The sequence below is a fragment of the Cheilinus undulatus genome, linkage group 7, assembly GCF_018320785.1.
Source record: "Cheilinus undulatus linkage group 7, ASM1832078v1, whole genome shotgun sequence".
NCBI classification, from domain to species: Eukaryota; Metazoa; Chordata; class Actinopteri; order Labriformes; family Labridae; genus Cheilinus; species Cheilinus undulatus.
The window spans coordinates 15,926,983-15,947,313 of NC_054871.1; the positions used below are offsets into that span (position 1 = coordinate 15,926,983).

At 40.1% G+C, this 20,331-nt stretch overlaps 1 protein-coding gene across 1 annotated transcript in view; it reads right to left on the reverse strand.

Moving 5' to 3' along the window:
• Positions 1–20,331, reverse strand: part of pde4ba (phosphodiesterase 4B, cAMP-specific a) — a 290,034-nt gene that overhangs the window by 231,461 nt on the left and 38,242 nt on the right. Inside the window, exon 2 of the mRNA XM_041790949.1 lies at positions 20,189–20,275. Coding sequence (XP_041646883.1) covers positions 20,189–20,230 — 42 coding nt within the window. The 5' untranslated portion in view covers positions 20,231–20,275. The remainder of the gene's footprint in view (positions 1–20,188; positions 20,276–20,331) is intronic.

Here is a 20,331-nt window from a genome sequence, read left to right on the forward strand (position 1 = left end):
AAGCCGTGAGTAGGCGGGGGAAGGCAGAGAGCCAAGGAGAGCTGTTGTGGGACTGAGGAGTGGGAGGCTGTGTTTACTGGAAGGAGAACTTTCACTACTGGAGACCCAGAAGGTATCAGGCTCCAAAAAGGAATATGAATAAATGATTCAGTCGCTCATTTCTTTTCTAATCATTACCGACAACATTAACTGGACTTGGAGAGTACGTGACCTGAAGTGAAAACACACCTTAAAGCTTCAGTGAGGAGTTTTTTTATGGTTATGTAACAGGCTGAAATAAATTCTGATGTTTATATGACCTAAAAAAAGCAAACTGTCAGGAACAAGACTGGTTATTTCTACATTACTGCAGCCACTGGGCAGGTAAGAAGAGCATGCTGCCAGAAAGACAGCTGTTGTTTACATTTTACACAGTATAGGTTCTCCATAAGTGTTATGTTTGACTGTTAAGAAAAGGATGAGTTATACTGGCCTTCAAAGACACACATTTTCAAATTAAGAATAAAATCATGGCAATTTTGCTAGCATTGAGGTTCACTCCCATGCTTGCAACATGAGAATTGTTTTTCTTATGTTGGTGCTACTATAAAATCACACATAAGATATCAAACAACACAATTTGCACAACACAAGAGTAAGACAATAATGACGTGACAATTTTCAGCAACCAGATGTCTCACCAGCACCAAGCGAAAAGCTGCAAACTGGATACAGAGTGTGAGGCTGGACTGGACTGTGGAAAAGGAGGAGAAACTGGTGGAGTGAGAAAGAACGCTACTTGAATCTGTAAACCCAAGAAGAAAAGTTGGACAGAGATTTTGAGAGAGAGTACTGTGGTTTCAAGAGCTTTCATGATATATTTTGGCTCTAGACCCCTGCTGAGTGAGCCTATGCTATAGCTATAGATTAATTATACCCACCGGGATTTCAAGAACCAAAATATTCCTGTTCCTCATCATAAATTCAGCCCTGTAGATCCAAGCCGAGTAGGCCCTTTACTAGCTATAACACACTTACCAGAATTTAAAGGGGTTGAAATGACCAAGTCCTCATCATATGTTCTGGCCCTCCAGATCCCCACTGAGCCAGCTATAGTTAGCTATCGCATACTTACTAGGACTTTGAGGGCAAGAATTCCCTGGTTGATAAGAAATATTTCATAAACAATCCAAAAACTGAGGTGAAAAGAAGACACGAGATACGAGATGACTTAGTTTGAGCTGTTTACTAGTCTTCACCAAGGAGAAACAGTGACATCAACACAGTGAGAAGTTGAGGACAGATTTCTAACGAAGCCCAAAGTAGTCACCCTTTTATACCTTTGGTCCATCTTAACCTTCATCATAACTCAACATATGATCCACAGACTCTGATGTACTGGAGCCAGACTGTCTCTGTCTAAAGTTCACAGACACACAAGCTGTGAGGAAACAATCCTTGACTATAGAAGCAAACAGCATTTTATCTAAGTCAAGAATGTGAGTTTAGACTATCAACCCAGGAGAAGAGGCGGGATGCCTAGAGTCTCCACTACTGACCGTAAATCTTGACCTGTGACCTTGGAATAACTTAGCTGAAGCATTAGAAATATAAGGAATGTTGGAAATTTCCTTAACACTGGTCATCACTGTGTATTATAGATCCTCATTGGGCATATGCTACAACTAAAAAGGTGGGTTTGACAAAAGCAGTGTTATTAGCCTCCAATGGCTAAATGACTGTTGTCCCTTCAAACAGGGCACTCTTGGGGAAGCTAGGCTACACAGCGCCACAGATGGGCACAGTATCTCCTCATAATTAGTGAGTTTAAGATAAACATGGGCAAGAAATCAATGTTGGCTCATTTGTAACTGAGCCACCATTGTTTGAAAATGTACATTGAAAATTTGTTAGCATTTTATCCTTCACCCAGAAAGTCTCTTGTTTGGCACTATTTTGCAATGTGAGCTTAGGTTCTTCCACCTCAGTATATCTGAACAGCGGTTTGAGTCAGAGGGCTTTCAGCAGTGGAAACAGTAAAGTAAGCTAAGGGGGAAATGCTCACGGAAACTACTGGAGGCTAATGCCACGACTATTGCAAAGTACCTTACACAACAAAACTTCAAAAATACAGAAAAATCCCTTTAAGAACCAAAATGACCCCCCCCCCATCATAGAGTTTAGCTCTCTGAATCCCTTTTGAGTAGGCCTATGCAGATATTAGCAAGCTTTAGCATAGTTGCAAGGGTTTCAAGGGCAGATTTCACCCAATCACTGCAGATTTCAGCCCTTAGATCCCCAGAGAGAACTCAATAGCCTGCTAGCTATAGCATAGCTGCTTATCCAGATTTAAAGGGCAAAAAATTGCTGGTCATCACCACATCAGCCCACTATATATTTACACTTAGTAGGCTTATGCATTAGCGAGCTAGTTAAAGCATATTTATCAGGATTGTGGACAAAGGCTAATTTCTAACATGTATTTTTTAGGTTTATGTATGATTGCGAGTAAATTTCAGTATTCGTCTCAAGTTTTCTACTCATCTATTTCATTTTCCTTGGATAACACTGTTGGTTTTCCCAAAATATCAAGGAAGTTCCTCAAGAAAATACCACATTTTCATGTCGTCTCTGGAACATGGAGTGAATAAGATGTATGTCTTGCCTCTTTGTCTAATATGTTTTCTTCTATGTAGGGTCCAAAACATTTAGTAAATAAATTTGAGCGGTTAAACTTTTTCAAAAATCGGGGTTGCGATTTCCTATAAGGTTACAAATCAAAGTCATTAACACTTAAATGGTCACACTTTAAAATTTCCTCCCCATATACCTGGACATAGTTTCAATATCATCACGCCCCCTAGTGGCCGATCTTCATACAAAAATTCACAAGACTAGAAACACTGATTAAAAAAGTCCACAGTCAATGTCTTTTAGATCCGAATTAATTATTTCCAACACTTATTGGAAGTTTCTTACCCTTCCTTTCTTCTCCAGCTAAACTCCACACAGATCTAAAGGAATAACTCTAATACACGTCATTAAAACAGCCCTGTGCTTTATTTTTATTACAAGCTCTCAATTGTGAAGAACCTCTATTGCATAACTGTAATAAAACAAAACATAATTATTGTGAGTAATCTCTTAATCTAAAGGCAAGGAAGAATGAAGAAATTACAGCTGGGACACAAATCAGCTTAGCAACAGCTGTTTGGGGGACTATAAATACACACAGTGACTTCTGACTCTAAGTATTGTAATGCTGTTCTGATGCTGTTAGGAGATATTTGTTTTAAAGATGGAAACTCAAGATGTAGAAGCAACAACACATTTCTATGACAGCTGGTAGAGGAGATGTTGAAGTGGAAAGGCAAGGACACAGTGAAACGAGCTGAACCGCTGAGTGAGGAGGATGCAGATAGGAAGAAGCAGTTTAATGTTATTAGATGAAAAAGCAGAGGACCATAGCAGGAAATAACATATTTCAGTAACAAATGAATCATGACCTTGTACCGGAACAAAGTGTACCTCTGAAGTCCATAACAACGGCACAGAAGTGCGTGGATTTATTCTTTTAAATGTGACTCATTTCCCTCGTCTTTCACTGACTGATCAGCAGCTGAACAGAGAGAGGAAAGAAACAAGATAAGTGCTAATTGAAAAGTTGCGACCTATTCAACAGGTCTTACTCATCAGACTCAGAGCTGTGGCCAGACTCTGAAATGCTTCATGTTTTGAATGACAAGAAAAGACCAGAAAGTAATGGATACTGGTGCATTTCTGCATTTCCTTCATCCTAAGTGATTTTGAAAAAGTTCAACATTCAAACAATCCTTTAAAGGCGGAGTCTCTTTGAATGAAACCCTTAAAGGTATAATAAGCTAATTGATCCAGTAGATGTCACACTTGAGCACCAGTATTTTGGACCAAATAAAAGTGCATAGCTTCCCCATCACCTCCCTTAGCGAGCATGGGTGTTTGTTAGTCTGATCTCCATACAAACAGTGCATGAGCTCTAATTGAATTTAATTGTATTGTGCCACCGCAGGCAACAGTTCCTGGGCATCTCTTTGCAGTTTGAAGAAACATTTACACAGGGAGAGATTTTTGTGACAAAAAAGCCTGTCTGGCACATGCTAGAGCAAAACACACACACACAAAATAAAACGAGCACAAAAAACAAGATGATTTGTGTTTGGTAGATTCAGTCATTAAAATCAGTCTTTTGTCGTTGGAAAGCCTTTTTATTCCCCTTTTAAATGGTGCCATATTTGTAAGGAACATGCATTTGTGGGATGAGCAGCAGAGCTAAGTATGTGGGTTGCGCCCACATACATATAAACAGGCTTTCCAACAGTTTAAGATTACTGAAAGGAAGCATTATTACAACAAAGAATGATCTACCAAACACAACTGTCCTTACTTTTTGTGCTAGGTTTAGAAACCGAAGAAGGCACTATTTTGTTAGTGTGAACACGGCTTAGAACAACAGAGACACGGTCAGCAACTACAATGAAGCTGTTTATACAGTTCTTTTTTTTTTTGCAAAAGCAGCTCTAATCTTTTTTAAATCTGGCTTTGTGTTTTTTAATATACCTAAATTCTAAGCACTATAATGGTACTGTATGTAGACACAGGCTGGCAGCAAAGATTCCTTTAGGATTCATTAAGTCCAATTAAATGATGTTATCTCAACTTATCTGAAGAAGACTAACATTCTGGTTGTGTGATAGAGCCAGGCTTGGTTTGAAATCAAACAGGAAAGTGTTTGTAAAATTTTGCTCACTAGTAGATCAACACTTCATGCCTTCTTTCTGCCCTTTTTCCAGAGTAAAGAAAAATCCCCTGAATGAGAAACAGAAAAGAAGAAAAGCTGACAGTAATATCATTTTGCACAGTTCAAACTGAGTTAAGACTGCTGCTGAGCCTTTGCTTATTCCCTCTATATATGCTACCGGCTATCCTTAGATGACCTTCAGCTGCTGTGCTGTGTTTGCATGTGAGGATTGTATATCTGTGTGAATGTGTGAGAGGTGTAGGAGTGTTAAGGTCATGAGCAGAGGTCCATTACCCCATTAGTAGTGCCACCCACATGGCCTGGAAGTCATCCTGGGACCACGAGTAGTGAAACTTATGCTCATTTCTCTCTCTCTCTATCTCACACACATACACCATATCATACAAATAATGACTTTACGCCACCATAAGCATATCCTGCACACACCCAAACACAGAGCAGCCAGGTCACAGGGTCTCAGCTGCTAGATGAGTTTAATACAGAAATGATAATGTACCTCTGCAGCCCTGTCGACACAGAATGTATCCTCCAAGCACACAACAGCACACATACATCACAGCCTTTAGAGACCAGGAAACAACAGCATTAGTTATTTGTTCATGAAGTGACCTCATGCGACTTCTTCTGTTGTGTGATTTATGACCGTCCTACACTGGAAAACAAACAGCGGAGGATAGATTTACTTATGTTAGGAAGAAGAACTAACGCAGCAAAGAGCACAACATCTCTATATGTAGCAAAAAGTCCTTGGAAGACCTTAAACACCATCTTTTGTTGCTGTTAAGAGAAGCAACTCTGTGGTGCAGTGGAAACCATAGTACCATGGTATGGGGCTGTTTTTCAGGGTTTTGGCTAGGCCCCTTATCTCCAGTGAAGGCCAATCTTAATGCTTCAGCATGCCAAGACATTTTGGACAATGCTATGCTTCCAAGTTTGTGGCAACAGGTTTTGTACAGTGAGTTCATTATTTTTGTATGCATTTATCAGATAATCACACTCTTTGACCTTGCACACCAAGTCTGATGCATTTATTTTTCTAATCACAGTTAAAATTCACAATATGAGGCAAAAAAAACAGTCCAGATAATTTTGTGTCTCTTTCACTCCTTGGGAAAGAAAAACATGGATCCATCCCCTAATAATACAGACCTTCATATTCAAGTTATTTTTACAAGCTTGTGCCAATTTGACGACTGAGAGAGAAAATTTTCTATTCAGTCTCTTTGTTACTTGGTTAGCTGTGAGTACAAATTTTGGTCTCAAAGTATTACATTCAATAATTAATACTTAATAATATATGGCAGAGCACAGTGTGCAATAGCTGTTATTTTGGCCATTATATGACACAAAAAATCAAAACAGTTCAGAAAAAAATAATGGCAAACAAAATTTAAATCACTGTGTAAAATATGAAATATTAGTGTGCGACACTTTCAGACCCAGAAAAACAAAAAAACAGACTGTGCAAAGTTCCTTAGACTAAGGAGTAATGGACCTACTGTTTGGATTCAGAGCTGCTCTTATTTGGAAAGAAAAGGAAGAAAAGAAAGGGCTGACATGATTTTCACTAGGTGTCTACCAATATTGGCTTTTCAGACCAAATACTGATTATTAGTAGTTTATGACATCGATGACTGATATTTGTAATTGAAATGCATTTATTATTATGTACAAAGGGTACTGAGTAAAATAAATGTCATGTTCAAAAAGTATTTTTAAGTAATTTAGCCCTAGCTCTATGAGCATGAGAAATGGCAGCAGGAAAACAGAAATGATGCCTCACACTTACTGTGTCAGTAGCACCCAGGCTTCAGTGTTGATTGATTAGTACTCATGTGACATCTTGCCAGTCAGATTGTGTTGTATAAAGGGCATTGGTGAGACTGTTGAGAGTAAAAATGGAGCTCAGTGAAAGTCTGTTTCTACTCTTTCATTAGTCACCACTTGTTCATATCTCTCCAGTTTCTTTTTCTTTTTTTTAAGATTTCTTTTTGGCCTTTTTGCCTTTATTAGATAAGACAGTGGATAGAGTTGGAAACAGGGAAGAGAGCAAGGAGAGACATCCAGGAAATAGTGCCATGGGCCGGATTCGAACCCGGGTCGCCTGCGCACCTGGCACGCGCCTCAACCACTTGACTACTGGCGCGCCACAAGATAAATATTTCTATGAAAATCTTTGATAATGTGTTTTTCTTACATTTTTGTTTCAAATTAGTGGGTATAGATGGCTACTATAGCCCTTCTATCTGAATTTTAAAAAAAGAATAGAAATTGGTTATGTTGTGGATATATTACAAGTTTGTGCTATCATAGTTTACTTTTTACCTGCTTAAACATTTTAATTTAATTGAAGTTTCTCCCTAAATGAATTTCTGAATGACCTGCACACGCCTTTTTTAACTGCCTGAAATGTGTAACTTTTGAAAGTTTGCAAGACCAATATTTTATTCTTTCTTCAAAAGTATTGGTATCGGTATTAGTATCAATAAAATTACATCAAAAAGTATCGCATCGTATCGAATCAAAAAACACTGGTATCGCCCATCTCTAGCTTGCTATAGCCTTGCAAAGCAGATGGATACGCCCGCTTCCTTGCTTCTCACTGGCGAATTCATCTTGCAAAGCTCCCATCTGAACTGTTTGGGCCCGTTTAGAAAGTGAGAGGACCAATCAGCAATGAGGGGCAGTGCTTTCAGGTGCCGAAGATGTGACGTAAACAAGCAGCAGCAAGAGGCCGGAGCAATTATGGAGGAAGAGATTAGCGGGATGCTGCTAAAGCGCCAGTTTTATCAGAACTTGATGACATTTCTTCGTTAAAAGAAGAACAAAGAACAGCAGTGAGTTGTTTGCTTTTCACAAACGACAAAAGTCGTGTACTGACATGTCCATAGTCGCCATGGTTCGTGTTATTCCTCAGTAGCTGCGCACACGCACCTCGGTCACAGCTACGTCACGTTTTGTTGCTCCCATTGGCCTGTAAAGATGTGACAGACAGAACGTTCATCCAGTCAAATTCTGAGTTTTTTTCAAATCCTCCGCCCTTTCCCAAACGCTTAGTATTGAAGGTTGTCCAGATGGATGTGTGAAACACATCCATCTGGCTTGTCAGGTTAGGCTGAGTATACATAAGTGTTGTTTTTTTAGGCAGTAAAATAGCAACGGCTTTATACGATATCTGATCTGACACCAGGGTTATGTCATCTGACCTGGGATCAGTAGGCTACGCTAACTAACAGAGCACAGTGAGGAGAGAGAGAGAGAAAACGGTTCATGCCTCTGACTCACTCTCAGTCTCAACTACCTGTATCAGGAGACATGCAGATGCATTGAGCACTTTTTCATATTGATAATGGCCTTAAAACAGTACAGAAATTGGCATTACACGTCAATGCATAACAGGTCATGTTTCATGTTATTATAGGCCAACTCTCATTAGTGGTTTTGGTCACCTCAATCAAATCCAAAGTTTATGTTTGTTTGCATCTGATTTTTAGAAATTAAACTTTTTTCGGGCTATGTAGCAAGCACTAACCTACTTTTGCATAAAAAAACTGCCTGTCACCTTTCAGCACTCACCTCAGCAACAGAGCTGTCTCCACTGCCTCTGACTCACTCTCAATCTCAACCACCTATATCAGGAGACATGAAGATGCATTCTTTCTTATTGATAATTGAAATAGGCTTAATGTAGATTATTCATGTGAAGATTTCTGTGATGTAGCTCAATCATGTTATCAGCATATCAAATACACAGGTAGTATAGCAGCCTAATAATTATGTAGGCTACATTAGAAATGGGCCACCTCCCTCAAACATGACTGAGCAGTTTGACAGTTCAGAAATTGTCAAATGTGTCTTCAGACCTGGAGTCTTTTTTGTAATGGACACTGTCAGAGAGAGAAATAACGTCATGAGAGAGAAAAAAAGTGAGTAAAGAAGACCCTAAATATGTTTAGAACTACAAATGAACTTCCTTCTGTCGATTCTTGTTTTTATAACATCACAATTCCAACCCTCAGCCTTTATCTGGGCTTAGGACCAGCAAAAATGACTCAAGAGAGATACTCTGGCAGTTACTTCAAACTGTATTTTTAGTTGCTTTTTTATACTATTTTTCATAAGTTTAGCTTTCTTAACTTTGGTTTAGTTTTGAAACTTATGGTCCATTTAAGAGCCTGCAACAAATCCCAGTGAGACATGAACATTTTGAACCTTTTGATTCATAATGTTTTTTCTTTTTTTCTTTGGTTCTAAATGAACCAAAAAGAGACAACAGAAAAACTGTCAAAGCGCCCTCACAGCGCGGTTAACATGCAGTCTGGACGTGGAGGGTTGAACATCTCCTGCTCTGACTGCAGCTGGGAGGGACTGCTGGGCTGCCTGTGAGCGCTTTGAGACAGGGAGGGGCTCACCGAGAGGAGCAGCAACAATACATGCTTTCACGTCAGAGTCTCCTAAAGTCTCCAATAACACCAGAAAAAGTCACTAGATTTGTTGCTAGTTGCTTTTTAAAAAGAGTCGCTGGAGGGGTCTGAATACGCGCTAAATATAGCAACAAAGTTGCTGGGTTGGCAACACTGCTCCCACACAAGGGAACGCTGGAGTAGACCTGTCATGCACTAATACTTTAATAATACTAATACTACAGTCATTACTCTGCATGCTCGTGTACTATCTGATCCTCCTGTGTCATCTCTCTGGGTAATTTTGGATGCCTTTCAGTTTTGCACCAAACAAGCTCTCATGTCACAGGACAGCCTGTGTCCAGAGCAGGATTAAATGTTCAGTTAAAAGATTATTTACTTATTTATTTAAAAGGGACAATGCACATTAATGTACAAAATGTATTAAATACATAATGTAAACGTGCCAGAGTTAGCAAAAATGCTAACCGTGACAAGAGCAGTTTTAATCATCTGATGAGAGCTGGAGGTGAATACGCCACAGATAAATAAACGATGTACCGTTCAAGCGTCAGTGATCAAGACCACAATTTCACTTCTTGATGACATGAAACAGAATTAAAGGTAAATTAATTCAGTGGATGATAGTTTGACATTATAATTTTATAATAAGAGAGGTTAAATCAGCCGTGAGATTAACCCTGGAACACGCTTGTCCGCATATTTAGCAGACTCTCCTTTACGCACAGAGGATGAAAGGTGTTTATTATCCTGTGAGCTGCTGTTTGTGGCTCAATCAAGGGAAGAAGCTTTACTTCACAGACCAAACTAGAAAAGCACTCGGAGAGGGCAGACCTCCGCCATTAGCCCTATCTCCCAATAGTACAGAATCCTTCAAAAAATTCCTGGATCCACAGTGATCCAGATCACCGGACTTTAGGCTCAAACGGGCCCAGGCACGGTACCGATGGCCTAGTGTGAGTGCGCCCTTAAATACTCAGCTAATCAGATTCTACCACAACCTTGTTTGAACAATCATCATCCCCTCATCTTTCACAGTCAGACAGTCATTTCAGGATGGACGCTGCAACCCTCCTCCACCCCGGCTACTTCCATTCTGTTTATTAGCATCTAGTCCAGATCCTCACGGATCTCCTGCTCATCTCATCCTGCATAGCTTAGTCTCCTCCTCCAAGCCACCTCATTGGTTCCTGGGCCAGCTTCTCAAAAGCCTACTCTTCATCTAATCCTGCATCCCTCATCAACACCACCACCAGTGTCTAGACTCCATAGGGAGGTATTTTATTCCTGTGGTTTACCTCACTACCCATTCAAGTAAATGAAGTTGTCATGATGGAGTCTAAACGCAAAAGAATTTGCACATTTCTCTTTCATTACATTTGGGCAATAAATTATTGTTAAGTCTGTACAAAGTCTCTCCTGATTGAGAGGGGAAGACATATTTTGCAGTGGAACCAAAGTAGTGCTCTTATTATAAATCAATGATACTGATTGTTGGCCAAATGCCAAATATCTGCCTCAATGATCGACCAGGCCGATAATCAGTCAACCTTTAATGTTACCCATGGAAAAAGGAACAGAGTATAGATTGAAAAAGAAATAAGGGAACAATAAAAAAGGAAATATTTGATATCATAAGGTGCAGATGACCTTTGACTGTTCACTGAGCTTTCTCACCTTTTAAAGTGAAATGAGACATTAAGGAGCGGTGGTGGACTTACGGACTTATCGTACATCACTCTGGCTGCAGGGAGATGTTGCAGTGGTTTAGCCAAAGTCTGCTGAAAGGATCAATAAAGCATTAGTTTAATGAGACTGAAAAAATAATGCATTAACTATAGACTAAAAGGTACAGAGTGTGAATCCGGGGATGTTTGGGACATCTAGCAGTCAGACAGATTCTGATGTTCACTTCTTTTGGTAACTGTAGTAGTTTGTGTTTTGTTTGTTTTTTTACTCATATGCAATGGTTAATAGAGCGAGCATTTTATTTTTACACATCGTTACAAAAGACAGACTAAAACTAAACCTTGTGTCAGGTAAGCCTTTTGGAAAAAAGAAACAAAAAACTGATAGTCAGCATTCAACAAGAAATTTGACTTTTTTACTCACTCTGTGATAAAACTCTCCAAAACTGCCTCCTAAAAACACCTATTTGAGTTATCTGTGGTATTTCTGTGTTAGCATATTGGACCTCAGGGCATACTGAGATTCATTATTCTCATTTCTCACCCACCCCCACCATCTTTAAAATCCCTCTGCTCTCCTGCCATTTAGACACCACGGCAGCAAAACAACAGGGAGGAAATGAAGAGATGAGCTGAGAAAACAACACCTGCTTCCCATCAGTTACAGAGGGGGAGGCACGGGAGAGACGGAGGGGTAAGGAACGGGAGGTCTGACAGAGAGTGAAAGTAAGTGAGTGGAGAACAGAGAGGGAGAACAGCTGGGCCAGGGCGTGAGAGGGAGAGGAGGGCGAGTAAAGCAGGCAGAAAGTTGGGGGGGGGGGGGATAGAACGAAAGAGAGATGAGAGTGGAGGGGGAGGAAGTGAACGAGACTGATTGGAACGGTATAAAATACGACATACATCTACAGCTGTACATAGCTTCCAGCTGGGCTGTATGCACTGCCATATAGTGTTTCTTCCACACCCTAGAATACAAACAACCACCTGTGCATGCAGTGTATGTATGAATACATGATGATGATGCTTTTTAAGACGTTAATATTCAATAGGCTGATGATGAGCATTTTTAACAGTTTATTTCAACTTTAAGACTGATGACCACTCAACAGAGTCACAATAAGAGCCTCGAACAGGCCAAACTTTTTCACTGAGCCAGCAGAATTTAAGAAAAATTTGAGGGAGTACTTTCAGGAGAGAAAGTGTAGTTGTCTATGAATAAGATGCTATTTCAGGACTCCATTCATGTGCATTTATAGGCAGCTTCAGGTGATGAAACGCTCCCCTGAGGTTGACAGAGGAACAGGATATTAATGAAACTGTTTGGTGAATTATTATCTCTTCTGTCTATCTTTTTATCAGCTTCTCTTTATGGTTTTGAAATAGCCCAGCTCCTTTATCCAACACAAGAGAGGTAATAAATTCCCTATTTTCACGTCCTAAAGAAGCGAGAGCTTGTCATACAGACAAAAATGCTTGCTGTAGTTTCAAAGATTTCAGCTTTTTTTAGTTTGAATGTTGGGAAGCTTAAAGGACTGACAGACTGAGTCCGTGACTTTCTCTCTCTTTGAATTTTTGTTTCCAAGAAGAATTCCTATTTTTAATATAATCAGTGTTTTTTGTTGTGTCTTTTGTTTAGAAGTATTTACTCATACAACATGTTGAAAGTTATGAGGTGTCTTTCACTGCGCATTTCCATCTTCATGCCTTGATATCCTATGTTAATCCTCTGTTATTTAATGTTTTTAAGCCTGCTGGACTAACTGACCTGTTGTGTACAGACACCATCCTTGCATGCTGCCTCCACTTGTCCCCTCACTGTGTGACAGAGATTTCATTCTCACCCTCGTCTGTGACATTGGATGTCTTTTTTCTTTTTCTTTATTTCAAGTTGAATCTCCATCATATACTGAAAGCCACCCCTGTTCTGCTTTTCCTCTAAATTAAACTGAAAGCTCAGTAGTACAAGCTTCTTCTGCAGTCAGTAGGCTGGGGTACGAAGAATCTGATAAGAGAATCATAGAAGATTTGACTTTAAGGGTATATTTCCGTACACCACGTTCCAAATTATTACGCAAATGATATTTTTCTCTGATTTTCCTATATAGTCAATACGAATGACAGTATAATTTTCAAGTCATCAACTGTTAGAGTATAATTCCTATTTTATTGAAAAAAATCAAAATGCACTGTTTGACATTTTTATGACCAACAGAGTTTTAAAACATTTTATGGGTTGTAAAGAACTGAAAATGGTCATGTGTTGAATTTGCAGCATTAGGAGGTCATATTTACTGAAATCAAAAGCTTTTTTTAATCAAAAACATCTTCAACATCAGGCAAAGTTCCATGTTAACATAGGAGCCCTTCTTTGATATCACCTTCACTATTCTTGCATCCATTGAACTTGTGAGTTTTTAGAGAGTTTCTGCTTGAATTTCTTTGCAGGATGTCAGAATAGCCTCCCAGAGCTGCTGTTTTGATGTGAACTGCCTCCCACCCTCATAGATGTTTTGCCTGAGGATGCTCCAGAAGTTCTCAATTGAGGTCAAATCATGAGGATGGGGCCACACCATGAGTTTCTCTCCTTTTATGCCCATAGCAGCCAATGACACAGAGGTATTCTTTGCAGCATGAGATGGAGCATTGTCATGCATGAAGATAATTTTGCTACGAAAGGAACAGTTCTTCTTTTTGTATCATAAAAGAAAGTGGTCAGTCAGAAACTCTATATACTTTGCTGAGGTCATTTTTACACCTTCAGGGACCCTAAAGGGGCCTACCAGCTCTCTCCTCATGATTCTGGCCCAAAACATCACTCCACCACCTCCCTGCTGATGTCACAGCCTTGTTGGGACATGGTGGTCATCCACCAACCATCCACTACTCCTCCATCTGGACCATCCAGGGTTGCACGGCACTCATCAGTCAACAAGACTGTTTGAAAATGAGTCTTCATGTATTTCTGGGCCCACTTCAACTGTTTCTGTTTGTGATCATTGGTTAGGAGTGGCTGAATAGTAGGTTTATACACGACTGCAAGCCTCTGGAAGATCCTACACCTTGAGGTTAGACACTAGCACCTTCAAATACCTGTTTGCTGCTTTGTAATGGCACTTTAGCATCGGCTCTTTTAATCTGAATTTGTCTGGCAGAAACCTTCCTCATTATGCCTTTATCTGCATGAACCCATCTGTGCTCTGAAACAGCCACAAATTTCTTCACAGAACGATGATTATGGTTAAATTTTCATGAAAAATCTGTTTTCATACCTTGTCCAAGGCATTGCAATATTTGATGCTTTTCAGCAGCAGAGAGATCCTTTTTCTTTCCCATAATGCTTGAAACCTGTGGCCTGCTTAATAATGTGGAAAGTCCTTCTTAAGTAGTTTTCCTTTAATTGGGCTCACCTGGCAACTAATAAAACTAATTATCACAGGTGTCTGAGATTTATTTCAGTGATACACAGAGCCCTGACTCACAACACCATCCATGAGTTGAACTGGAAAAAAAAAAAAGAATGTTTTTGACACTAAAATCCAATTTGCATAATAATGTGGAAAGCGGGATATTTTTGAAGTTTGACTGACAGATAGCTTGACGGATAGACGCTACCTAACTGGAATGCCAGCTAGCTTAGCTGACAGGAAGTCAAGCTCAGTGGGCGAGCTTTTGTCTGCAGTAAGGTTGATCCAAATTTCAGTTGAGACAGTGATTTCAATATGGAGGCCGCCACTGATTGGCCTCAAAAGCTGTTTGAGTCCGCTTACTGTAATCACAAAGCTGATGTCCTACAGGCTTTGTCTAATTCTTTCTACAGTCAATGGTGTGAATGCAACTTAGGAAGGTGGTCTCGGGCATGATTCAAGTGGACTCTGGCATCTCTGAATGAGATGTAAGTGCAATTGCACCCCGATACGGGACAGAGAGTCATGTCAGCCATATGACGTCTTTGTAAAAACTACAGTTCTTTCCCAGGCACGGTGCTTTGATCACATTTTTCCTCAATAAAAGTTGGAAATCATCAGAGTCAAGTCAACCAACAGTCTGTTATGACTCACCTTACGGATGAACAAAAGTTTGAGTCATTGAGACTAGATGTTAAGGCAATGAAAGTCTCCTGTCACCTCAAAAACCCCTGCCCATTTCATCCTCTGAGTGCACGTAGATTTGTGGTAAGAAGAGTGGTGTTGCTGGCAACTAAAATAGTGATTTTAAAAAAATCTTTATGGCAGGATGGACTTTTTTGCTGGTTTAAAACACACATCACAAAAACCTGAGTGGTTGCCATGACAGCTTCTTCTTTTTTCTCCTTCCCCATGGGTTTTCGAACCAGCTATGTGCATACTGCCACCTGCTGTATCAGTCTGATTGGCTCCCTGCCTCCTGTTTTTGTCTTTCCACATCAGAGCTAAATGCTAAACCGTCAGCAGCCATATAGCAGCTGATATCTACAAACTTGTTATCCACAAATGAAGCTTATTCAGATTGGATCTCTGCAAGATGGATTTGCCTGATGACAGACATGGAATCTGGTCAATCCGTCTGCTTTGCGAGGTTAATACAATTTTTTGTAGACTGTGTCACAAAATATAATTTGAAACACAATCACACAAACTCAGGCACTAGGAACGCTGAAGAAGACATCTTCCTACACCAGTAGTGAAAAGTCAGAATCTTCATACTGGTTCATTTTAAAAATGTAGTTGAACAATGGCTTGAATAATAAAATAATCTAAAGGAAGCATCTCTGTTAACAGCGATACTATAACTGAGGGTTGAATGAAAATATCATTTTTAAGCATCCAGGGAGCCTAGAGCACCAGACTGTCTGCAAACAGGACGGCGCTCAGAGAATGACAAATCAGAACTGAAAACAACGCCAGGCGACAGACTGTCAGACCTAGTGCATTAGGTCACAGGTCACATAATCCCAAGGTGCCCGAGGAGAGCAGAGTTATCGTTGCCGTGGTAACCATCTTCACTTCACCTGACCCAAAACAAGAAAAAAGCCAGAGACGGTGCAGGAAAATAACAGTGTTTGTTCGGACCGATACAGAAACAATGCAGAGGGAGAGATTATTGTCATTATGGAGAGAGAGAGAGAAATGACAGAGCAGAACAGAGGATCAGGTGAAGAGAGGGAACAGAGCTGTAGTTTTTCTCTGGATAAGTTTCAACCTTCAGCTTCCAAGCCCTCTAATTGGAGAATGAACAGCTGTTCAGTTCGACCTGCGCTCCCTGTGAATAAGAGCTGAATCACCAGACTGAGGGAGTAAAAGAAAAAGTAAGAGAAGGAGTCAAAGAACACCCAACAGGGGGAGGCAGCAAGAGAGACTGGAGCCTGAGTTCTACTTCTGCACTGAATCTAAGTCTTAGCTACATGCCATAGTGGCCAACAATGAGCTTATTTGTGTGCTGGCGTGTCTGCTGACTACCCCACCTAAATGCTAGTGCGTTTTTCAAACTACAAACCCAGTCCCAAAAAAGTTGGGGCATTTTGTAAAACCAAAATCTGCAAATCCTTTCCAGTCTATATTCAATTAAAACAGCACAAAGACAAGATATTTAATCTTCAAACTGCTACAAATCATTTTTTTTGGAAAATATATGCACACTCATAATCGGATGGGACTGGAGGGTGTTTACCACTGTGTTACATCACCCTTTCTTCTAATAAAACTATGCAAGCGTCTTGAGGACACTAACTGAGCTCAGTTGAATTCTTTCCCATTCTTGCTTGATGTACATCTTAAGTTGTTTAGCACTGTCCAGAAACAGGTCTGGACAGCATGCAGGCCAGTCTGGTACCTGCACTCTTTAACTGTGCAGCCATGCTGTTGTAACTCCTGCAGACTGTGTCTTAGAATTGCCCTATTGAAATAAGCAGGGACGTCCCAGAGAAAGACTTTATGGATGGATCATATGTTGCCACAAAACCTCTATGAACCTCTCTGTATTAATGGTGCTTTCACAGATGTGCAAGTCACCCATGACCACTAATACACCCCCATACCATCACAGAGGCTGGCTGTTGAAAGTTGACATGATAATGACTTAGACGGTCCCTTCCCTCTTCAATCCAGAGGGCTCAATGGTCATTATTTAAAAAAAGAAAAAAAAAAATCTGAAATATGGATTCATCAGACCACAGCACACGTTTCCTCTTTAGGTCAGTCCATCTCAGACGAGCTCTGGCCCAGAGATGTTGGCAGAACTTCTGGATTTGGCTTTGAATTTGCACAGTAGAGTGTTAGCTTACATTTGTAGATGCACTGATGTACTGTGAAAACTGACAATGGTGTCCTCCTTTTCAAGAGTGTCCTGGCCAAGACGGGCGCAGCACGTGTGAGGTGCAGCAGTTAAGCTCTGACCGAAGGTGAGCAACCTCACATCCTGGAAGCATGTCTGAAGGCTTACAGCACCACACAGCTCTGAGTAGCTTGAGACTCCAGATCACTGGAGAACTACCATTCAAGCAGGAGTAGTATATTAATACTGAATTATTTTACCTTCCTTGGATGATTTGCCGTTCATTTTGACATGATTTTATTGTGTCCTCCATGGGTGAGTACATTAGAAAGTTGAAAAGTTTGTCTTTGCTACAAAGGATGTGTGGTTTCATGTAAGATTTTGGGGTTTTTCCACACCAAAAGTTAGCTTTTCCTCACCAATGACACTGTGGTAGCTCTGTGACCCCTGATGACCTGTTGCTTGTGCCACAGAACTACTCGTTATGTTGATATAGACTAGTGATGATTTAGGATAGGGAATCTGTGCATTGTGTTGTGTTTTGGCAGCAGTGAACACTAAATATTGACCTTGCCTGTATCTCCAGTGAAGCAGAGCAGAGTGGCACTTCTGGCACGCGCTGCTGACCGACCAGAGCGTGGGCAGTGGAACTGCAAAGACTGACTAGATAGGGGATGATTTGCTCTGAAGTGTGCAAATCATGGAGAAACAATGAGCAGCCAAACAAATAAAATGTCAAACACCTGAATAAATTAAAAGCCAAGAAATCACAAGTAAAACATTAACGAATTACCCTCATCTGTGAGCATTCCACAGCTTATCCAGTCTTTTCTTGGCCCTGTACTAACTTTTTTGGAACATTTTACAGGTGTCTAATTCTAAATGTGTGTTTATTTAAAAAAAAAAAAAAAGAAAAAAAGTTTATCTCTGAATCTTAAACATCTCCTTGTGCTGTATTCACTTGAATGTGAGTTGAAATGATTTGCACATCACTGTTTTCTGTTTTTATTAACATTTTACAAAACGTCCCAGCTTTCTGGGAGTTGAGTTTCGTAGTTATATCCTCAGTTTTCAGTGCTGCTCTCTGCTTGTTTTTGCACAGGAATCAGACGTCACTGAGACTTTGTCTCTTACACAATTAGATAACACAGGATACAACTTAACATTATTTTGCTGAGGTGCATATATACTGTTTTAGAAACCCCTAAATTACAAAAACCTTCACTAAATTACTGACTTAAATCAGGGGAGATGATGAGATTAACAGATTAAATTAAAGCTATAATTTAAGAGGGATATTTTACAGAGCGCGGCAGGGCTTAATGAGTGTAATATGTGCACAAACACACTTCCCTGTGAACCAAGGAAATTGATTTTAATTGAAAACGTGAAAGGTTGTCTGAATGCTTAAATATTAGCTAATGTGTGCTCACATTAAGATAAATATGAAAAGTCACATACAGTACGTATGGTGACATCCATTCTCCAACAAGATCTGCACATACATGCAGAGATGATGAGTCTGAGCCGATCAGATCAGATGTTGTCAGCTGTGATCTGCATGGGAATGAGGTCATTAGGTCTGTGGGGCATGGAGACGTTATCTTATCTGCTCGCCCCTCAGCAAGTCTGATGTTGTCACGCACACGGGATAAGTAGGGAATGCTGTCCATTTGTAAACAAAGTATTTAATCAACAGAAATGACCTAAAAGAAAATAATTAATCCAATTCAAACATCCGTCTCATGATGACAAATATAATTAACAATCATGATCCTGCACACTTACACTTTAATTAAACCCTGACTAGGCATCATCAGTTCAAACTAATCTCTTCTGTGAGAGCTGAAACCCAATAACAGCATAAAAACCCTTCTTCTGAAACATTAAACACTGTCATCTCACAGGCTTTATTGTGAAGCTCATGACAAAGAAAGCATGAAGCCTCAGTTTGCTGATCTGTTATAGCCATTTAAATCAGGACCATACGTGAAGAGGGTTTACACAAGCACAAGTGACAAAAATCCTGAACCTGCCTGCCCACTCCCTCTTTTTGTTTCTCTGCCTCTTCATCAGTGTTTAGTTCATCTCAAAAGTTATCTTGTATTTCCTTGAAAATCAGCAGAGCCAACTTTGTAAACTCTTACACTCACAAGTTCCCCACAAATATATGTGAAAAACCCCTTCCCTCCAAACTTTCTTCTAACATGTTTTGACATTGTTGAGGTGGACTGGCTGTGATCTGCCCCTCCAGAGCGCAAAAATCCAGTTTGACTGTAGTCCAGATTAGCTAAAGCGTAATTCTGCCTCCTCAAGAGTCTGGAAACTTCTAGAGAAACAGCCTGTCCTTTCTTTTTAAGTTCCTGATCCATTGTTGAAAATCGACTACCAGATGAAATTTCTTTCAAATTCCACAAGCTTGACAACAGCCAGTCCTCAGATATTCAGAGTCAGAGAGTAAAGAGATTCAGGAAAAAAGCATAAGAGGCATGAAGTGGGAACAAGGATTTTTCTCTTGAGTGAAAGAAGTAGTTTTATAAAGAAAGAGTACATCATGTTCAGTGACATACAGAGACTGATTAATAAACACACCCACACCTTCGACTATTGGAGCAGAAGCGCCAAACACCCACAGACACTGTGAAAGCACCTGCACACTGCTGCCTTTAGTGTATAAACATAAAAGTTAGAGCCTGTTAGTCAGCCTCATCAAGTTTTCTGATTAATGCAAATAGATTTGTAAAAGCATTCAGCGTCCAGCTCTGACTCAGTGATCTGTAATGACATACACAGAGTAATAGGTGATAGGTGCACTTGAATAATACTCAACACTTGGAGCTTGGAGTCTTTGTGGAAACAGACACCAAGTTAGACTTGATTTTAACCCAAGTTTGATCATGAACACAATCTCACCCTGCTTTTTACCATGTTGTCTTACAGCAGTATCTTGACTTCACTTAAAGAGCCCAGCTCGACTAGATGAAGCTCTGAATACTGATAATAAAACAATGATCATCAGGGGCTAATAGGTATGTTAGAAGCTGACTTACATTGTTTGGAGACACAGTGAGAACACTCCTGCTCTTCCTCATCTTTCCTCAGGTCGCTGTCCAACCCCGGCAGCTTCACATGCACACCTGAAAACACAAATATAACTGTTATTCCTGGATGTTTTTACCTTTATGATCAATAA